The sequence below is a fragment of the Dreissena polymorpha genome, chromosome 1 (genome assembly GCF_020536995.1).
Source record: "Dreissena polymorpha isolate Duluth1 chromosome 1, UMN_Dpol_1.0, whole genome shotgun sequence".
NCBI classification, from domain to species: domain Eukaryota; kingdom Metazoa; phylum Mollusca; class Bivalvia; order Myida; family Dreissenidae; genus Dreissena; species Dreissena polymorpha.
The window spans coordinates 178,863,440-178,871,617 of record NC_068355.1 but is presented as its reverse complement, the minus strand read 5'-3'; the positions used below and the strand labels follow the sequence as shown (position 1 = coordinate 178,871,617).

General features: G+C 34.4%; 1 protein-coding gene across 2 annotated transcripts; it reads left to right on the top strand.

Moving 5' to 3' along the window:
* The first annotated feature begins 4,263 nt into the window (after window positions 1–4,263).
* On the top strand, window positions 4,264–7,214 carry LOC127863287 (uncharacterized). Of its 2 annotated transcripts, XM_052402714.1 has the most exons (4): window positions 4,264–4,695; window positions 5,314–5,446; window positions 5,874–5,970; window positions 6,417–7,214. In XM_052402714.1, exons 1-4 carry the CDS (start codon window positions 4,655–4,657, stop codon window positions 6,431–6,433), a joined length of 288 nt encoding a protein of 95 aa, XP_052258674.1. In that variant the 5' UTR covers window positions 4,264–4,654; the 3' UTR covers window positions 6,434–7,214. The 2 variants fall into 2 exon arrangements, with proteins under 2 accessions (XP_052258674.1, XP_052258667.1); XM_052402707.1 differs by having other exon boundaries at window positions 4,264–5,446.
* Window positions 7,215–8,178: the final 964 nt, after the last annotated feature.

Sequence of the window (8,178 nt, the reverse complement as noted above, 5' to 3'; positions counted from 1 at the left end):
TTTAAATTCAAAGAGTATTTTATTAAGACTACATTTGATTAATCTTGGATGCCAAATAATTAATTATTATTTTAGGTACACATGTTGTGAAGGCATTTTATCAACATAAGTTGAATGCACAAATGAATATAATCACTCAAATAATGATGCTGTTACTCATGCTTATTATATACCCTATTTCCATGCAAAATGTGTTTCACTTTTGGGTGTGTCTTGTACAGGGATACACAGTAATTACATGAAGTCACAAAAGAATTCTGTTCAACTTCTAATCGGAGATACATTACATTAAAGAATCTGATAACATACTTAAAATTAGGAAATTTTCAATCACTCTTTTGTAAGTATAAGGATCTAATTGACAACATGACAAAACATGAATTCTTTCTAAATGTTGTTGTAAAATATGTCTTTTTTTGTTACCAAGGTGGCAAACTGAATTTGTGCTGTTTGTTTCATGTTTATTTCACTGTAACCTTGTTGTTTTTTTCTAAACAAATATCTGTTATGTTTGAATATTGTATTACTTATTGAAAGCTTTCTTTTCTCCACTATCTGTTAAAGGGGCCTTTTCACAGATTTTGGCATATTTTGAAGTTTGTCATTAAATGCTTTATATTGATAAATGTAAACATTGGATCTTAAAAGCTCCAGTAAAAAATCAAGAATAAAATTTAAAAAAGGAAAAAAAATAGCCGGTACCAGGGCTCAAACCAGTGACTCCTGGCGTCCTGGAGTTAGTCTGAAGTAAAAACGCATTAGCCCTCTTGGCTATTCCGCCGAGTTTACACAGTTTAAGTATTTTATACCTTATATAAGCAATCTTCGTAGTTTCGTAAATTTAAACGACAACAACAGAACTCTCCAAATTATTCAATCGTTTCGCGTTGCATATATGATATACATATAATATTTAGGTTTTCAAATCGTCAAAAGATACATATAATGGCTATATTAGACTATGGTAAATGTTCAGTAATACTGTTTCCTCACAAATATCATAACTAAAACGAAAATTTGCGAATCTATTAAACCGTGAAAAGATCTCTTTAAAGGCTTTCAATTATTTTCAAATTATTATAGCCTCGCTCTGAAAAGGGGTTTTAAATTCAGGTCCAGATAAGATGCGTATATGCGTAAAATACTCATGGAAAATTTCCAAATACACATCAATTATTCTTTTGATGAATGAAAAAAATAATCATAAAATTGACAAGAATTTTGTGCAATTATCAGTTGGACAAACAGTGCCCCAATTCGGATTATTTGATCAGCCATTTCAAAATGCATGTTTATGTAAACAAGAGTAGATGTTCTTTATTATGAATACATGTTTTCTGCATGTTCATGTATATATTTTTTTATAAAATTCAAAATCAAAGACTTTTAGACTTTTGCGGGAGTATTTTAAATACACACGCCGAAGTCTTTGATTTTGTATTTTAATCATCAGCTAAAAAGGTCATGAGTGAAATACTCTTTATCTTAAAAAATTATCTGGGGCTCTGCAGTTTAATGCATGTGTGTAAAGCGTCGTCCCAGGTTTTTTTTACACACATGCATTAAAACCTTTTTTCCTGGAGCAAACATTGTATTTATTTTAATGCCATGTTGATCTTAAAACTCTCGTCAGAATCGCCCATATGCTTATTTCCCGTCTTATATTTATGTATCGGAAAATCTGTATTATATCAGAAGATTTACCAAATGTTTTATGCATTATTATTTATTACAAATATTTAGATGTTTTTGTAAACCAGCCTCTCCATATAGTATTTATAGGGATGTTCATGTTTCTTATTATATAAAGAAATTGATGTTTCTAATTGTATGAAAAAATCATGTTTCTAATTATATAAAGAATTAGATGTTTCTTATTATATAAGGAATTTCTTGTTTCTAATTATATAAAGAATTTCATATTTCTTTTTATATAAAACTTGTATTCCTTACATATTGTTAAGCATTAAATCTAGGGAGGGTGTCAAGGTTATCGTGTGATATTTTAACACACCAAATACGTCAATCTTTATTAAGAAAAATATTAGTAATTTGTATAGCACCATATTTGCATGCAAAGTCGTTTTTGTTCAGTCTATTCATTTTGTGAAGCCTTTCAAAGTTCTTGCTGAATTTCTGTCAATGCTTTATTTGCTTTATTTGTTTCATTGATGTTGAAGTAGTGTATATCTATTTTATTTTCTTGTATGATGTGTTCCAATGCTCATTTTATACAGACAACAGTAGGAGTAATGTTTTGCAATACTTATTTTATACAGACCAAAGCTTGAGTAATCAGCATTTAGTATTATATGTTTGTACTGCAACTGGCTATATGTTTGTACTGCAACTGGCAATATGTTTGTACTGCAACAAGCTATATGATTCATTTTTTTTCATCTCTGAATTCTGTATCAAACACCGAGTTTTAAACGTATTTTGTTTCTTGGTGAAACACAATTCCTTTTACTTCTTCCAAGTTGTTAGGTCTTTTTTTATTGTTTGTGGTTTGTTTTCTCCATTCTTGAAATTGAAAGTTGGCTTAAACTTTTGATTATAGAATTAACTTATTTGACAACAACAACAACAACAACAAAGAATATGATGTGTCCAATCAATTTGCAAAGTCATTATTGTCAATGTATAAGTACAACAGACTTTTTGGCAATTAAACTTTGTCATAAATACAGGTTCCTCACTAGGTATGAATATCATTGGCCTCTTATTGTTGCATGTTTAAACATTTCACACCAAAAATGAGCCATTTTGTGGCCATTCTTCAATCAAATGCAATGTTTATGCTTAATTTGTACCTGTATTGAAATGATTTGAAGGGAAACAAGCTTTAAGTTTTATCATCCATATTTCTTTTTTTATACAGTCCATTGCTGTTTATTTTGTGTATGACTCAAGTACGATTGTATGCTTAAGAGCTAATAAATGTTGTTGTTATATCATTTTCAATACAAACCAAAAGGTTGATAAAACTGTTTCATCTCTTAGTTCAACTAAAGAGCATTTAGCTTAAAGTTGGCAAAATTACTTTGTCAGTTTGTGATGAAAGCAGTTGCTCTTAATTGAAAGCAAACAGATAGTTTATGTTACGATCTAAAAAAATTCAATGCTTGTTTTACGTACCCATTTAGTTTTATTCCATTATTATCAATGTACCTCTCATGACTGGATTTAGGGAATAAACAACGGAATGCTGGATTTCGGTGTTACTTTTTGCAGTGGTTACCTCCCATTAAGGTTAGAGTTTTAGGTGGCAGGGGATATATCAGTGAAAGGGGGGTCCATGAAAATTACATATCTTTAGGGTAGGGGTAAGCTATGGTCTTTAAAAATCAATTGGGTATTTATAAGATGTATTTCTTGTGTTAGGTGTGAGAAAGAATGTCTCAAAATTTTGGAAAAAAACATTGAAACTCGTGACAGCTCCCTAGCAAGTAAATGTTGAATCTTCAAAAAGGAGGTTTTCACTTTTGGCGGAAGTCAATATTTCACGCTGCAGAAACAGAACAGAACTTTGGAGGTAAATTGTGAAAAATCTAAACGTATGGGAGACACTTTTCTATGTGAATAAACACAGCACAGGGATGAAATTAATGAGTAATGTAGCCAAAACTAGGATTGCATTCTGTTTGAATGTACTGTGCATGCCATGAAATGGGTCAAATTTCTTAAGTTTTCATTAAAAAATGAGGTGGGTGGGGGGAAAGATCAAGGGCCATAGTTTCACAAGTGAAGAAACCAGCCTTGTGTTTGACTGTATTTTCAATGTATGTTGCCTATGTTATGACACTGACACAAAAAGACTTTCATGTGTCACTTTTTGTTTTGATGAAATGGATTTGACTGTTTGCGGCCTTTCGGAACTCAAAATTTGGTCAAAAATATATCCCCTGCCCCCTTAATAGCAAAATGCAAAATTTTAAAATTCTGTTTATCATACAAAAATTGATACAAACATTCCACAAATGTGTTGCGGTAACAAATCGAACATAATTTAGCATATATCTTTTAACCGCTATGGTTTAGATTATGGAAAACAAAGGGAGGTAATAATGTTTAAAAACATTGCTTATTTTAGGAAAATTTCACGTGTACTGGTTTTGCACTGGAAAACAATGTTTAAACTCATATTTTTATACTAGCATCTACATTTGCACATTTTCTGAGCTCGAATACTAAAATAAGCAAGATAAGTATGCAGTTTTGTAGAAAAAGTTGTTAAAATAGCAAAAACCATGCAAAATAGTGGTTTGTAACATGCCGCAAACATAAATTATTTTTTCTTCTTATTTAAAGTCATCATGGCAACATATTTCTTCATGGCACACCTAACAGATGAAGAAAGACTAAGATTGAATCATTTATTTGATAATAAATACCAAATAATAAATGAATGCCACATCTGGAAGGGGGCATGCACTCCGAACGGCTATGGTGTTCTGCGGTGTAGTTTCCGCGGCAAACGGCTAAGGCTTAAAGCTCACCGCGCACTATATTTTCTTGAAACTAAACATGCCATGTCATCAAAAATGCATGTGTCGCATTTATGCCATAATAAACTTTGTGTCAACATCAAGCACTTAAGTTATGAGCCTCAAAACATTAATAACAACAGACAAATATGTGCTCATGAAGGTTTATGTCATGGTCATTATGGCTATTCAGGTTGCAAGATTTGAGGTAATATAAATAGTTTGGACACCTGTCACTGTTGTAAAATTAATGTTACAAATATTGCTGCTACACAGTTAAATTGTTATATTGTTTTGGTTCTATTTACACATTTTAATTTCCAAGATTGATTCCATAGTCATGTTCTTTTGTAACTTTACTAGGAGCCTTGTACAATGACTGGGAAAGTACAGCCCTATTCGCCCTTTTTCTGTGGCTTAAATATCGAGATGTCTTGTATTCATGTTTTTGTTTGCGATCACTGTGGTACCGTGCTATGTTCTGTGTGAACATAGCATATCTGTACATCGGATCGCTTGCCTCGATATTAATGCCACAGCGCCCAGCAAGTTGAAGTAAGGATAAGCCACGGCCCACGCTTGCACCGAGTGTTGCGGAGTAGCATAGAGCTGTAAATGATCTTTTCCAGACCATGCTCTTGGGAGCATATGAAAACAGCCTACTGTGCATGTTTTCACATCTGTTAGTATTGTGTAGTTGCACAGTGTCCCTTAGCTGTTGTACTCCACAGTACTTGTCCAAGACCTTCTGCAATTTTTGTTTGTCTGCTGCCGACAACACAACATTCTTGCCATATGGCAAATACCTTGTACTGTGTCCTTTCAGATGTGCAGTGCAGACAACAGATTTGTGCTTGCAGCTATCGTGTGACCCTGAGAAACAATCTAGAACATTAGTGACTGCTTCTCGAGCCCGGGCAAGGTACAACTCGTCTCCACGCAGAAGCTTCCTCAGTCTGGTAAGTTCGAGCCGTACTCTGGTACGGATAGCTGTAGCTAATTTCTTGCAGTACAGGAGCCTATCCATTCCCTTTGGCTGCTTTATGCACGCGGAACGCAAGTGCTTGTGTAGATTTCGCATATTATGAATAAAGCACTTGAAATGTTGGACTTTCTCCTGTACCTTGGCATTGTGCTCCCTCATAGCTTTGGCAAGTGAAGCACTACCATTAGTGGTCACAGACTTAACTTTAAGAATATTTTGATTTTTGATATTTTCCAAAGATTTTTTAAGAAATATTGCCTCTGCCTGATTAATTGATGTTTCGTCACAATAATTCTTTTTGCAAGATCTGTCTAAATGATTACAGTTGGGTTTGCTGCAAAGTTTATTTCCAATGTGAAGATCTACAGGCAGGTGTTTAGATGTTGTTTTCTCAATTACAGGTGCGAAAACTTGAGTTGCCGTGTCACATCCATCTTGTGGTCTGCTTGTATACGCGACATCAAACTCCACATCTGTTTCACCGGAACACCCAGCAAGGTTTGAAATACGCCTCACATATTCCTGATTTTTTACTAGTTGCTGACGTCCCATGTCTTCCACTTGGTCAGCAACAGTGTTCAGCTTCCTCTGCATGCCCCTCTTGTCTGGAGCCTGTATATTGAGGCAGGCCAGCAGTAACTGTATGTCTGATATGCCCAATTTTGAGCACAGCACTGGAAGAAGCAAGCTGACATTCAGGACTCCTAGTGGCTTGCCATGCTTCTGTGGGATGCTGGTGTATAATGGAATTTCATCTGAGCAAAAGTCACAGTTGTGGCATAACACCTTAATATCCACACATAGTCCTTTTCTGTCTGTGATATTGTAATCCAGGCTAGGTTGATCACAGCTGTGATTCCCTATGCACTTGAAAATGTTTCCAAACTGACTTATGTTTACAATGATGTTCTCATTGTCAGATATATTTGCACTTTGTTTCTCAGGCTGTGGTACTGTTTGACGTGGTCGCAGTTTAAAAGGGAGAACGAGTGGATCTCGAGAACGGTTACACGCATTCAAGACATCGTTAGCCACAGAATCACCCAATCGCACGACACTTTCCAGGTCAGGGTCTAAATTCAACGGAATGGAATCTTGATCTTGTTTCTCTACACAGCGCACATGACTGCTGTTATAGTTTGGAAATACTCCTTTTTTGAAAAGTGCACCTTTGTTTTTCCTAGCGCGATTGTTTTTATAACTGTGCTGTGATTTCTTATGAAGTGATCTCATTTTGAATGGTATTTTATCCAAGGTGTTTTAAAAGATACATCTGCTCAACACTATAGACTTGTAAACAATAAGGCCACTTCAATGTTTTAGCAAATTCTGGTCTTTTTTATCTACATAATGAGTGCAGCAGGGTCAGGTGTCCAGATAGTGTTTGTTTTATTGTACCAATTAGTACACATGCAAATACAGAGGAGTCAAACTTGTATATGGACATAGGATTTAGCTCCCTTGTGTACAGTGAAAACAGTATTCAATAAAGCTGCATTTTGGCTTTAAAACACTGAAGGGCCAGTAGCTTTGGGACTATGTTTGGTCATGATCTATGAATCTAAGTATGTGCTACTCCAGATGGAGTATGGGTATTTTATCCAGTGTCTTTTTGTAATCTGTGCACAATTATAGGTTCAAATAACTTTTGAGACTGTACTTTCTCTCGGCATTGACCATGAATGTCAATATTTGGTGCATGTACTATGTATTCATAGGGGAATATACCTCTGTAAGACTGATTGATATTGTCAATAATCATTTTAAACATTTGACCAATAACTTGTGCTTCTCTAATAAATAGAGTCAAATGTTGTGAATAGGAACACTATTTGTTGGATTATTTCTGATTGGTTGTTTCCCTTGAATTGTGTGAAATTTTGGAATTACTGTAAAATACAAACAAAACACAGTATACAGTTAAGAAATGTTGCATTTAATTTATTAAACATTGTATTTCAATATAACAAAAGCTTTTTGTGTTATCATGCATATATTAAAAAACTTAAGGTGGCAGGGGATATATCAGTGAAAGGGGGGTCCATGAAAATTACATATCTTTAGGGTAGGGGTAAGCTATGGTCTTTAAAAATCAATTGGGTATTTATAAGATGTATTTCTTGTGTTAGGTGTGAGAAAGAATGTCTCAAAATTTTGGAAAAAAACATTGAAACTCGTGACAGCTCCCTAGCAAGTAAATGTTGAATCTTCAAAAAGGAGGTTTTCACTTTTGGCGGAAGTCAATATTTCACGCTGCAGAAACAGAACAGAACTTTGGAGGTAAATTGTGAAAAATCTAAACGTATGGGAGACACTTTTCTATGTGAATAAACACAGCACAGGGATGAAATTAATGAGTAATGTAGCCAAAACTAGGATTGCATTCTGTTTGAATGTACTGTGCATGCCATGAAATGGGTCAAATTTCTTAAGTTTTCATTAAAAAATGAGGTGGGTGGGGGGAAAGATCAAGGGCCATAGTTTCACAAGTGAAGAAACCAGCCTTGTGTTTGACTGTATTTTCAATGTATGTTGCCTATGTTATGACACTGACTCAAAAAGACTTTCATGTGTCACTTTTTGTTTTGATGAAATGGATTTGACTGTTTGCGGCCTTTTGGAACTCAAAATTTGGTCAAAAATATATCCCCTGCCCCCTTAAACTAATCCGGTTGTTTTGGACTAATCAAACTAATCCCTTGAGGT

Bases quoted from the DNA above. Each gene is read 5' to 3' on its own strand.
- LOC127863287 (XM_052402707.1), top strand. From the start codon at position 5,120: ATGCTCTTGGGAGCATATGAAAACAGCCTACTGTGCATGTTTTCACAT. The intron at 5,447-5,873 runs GTAAGTTCGAGC...TCTCAATTACAG, and splicing joins GCAGAAGCTTCCTCAGTCTG to GTGCGAAAACTTGAGTTGCC.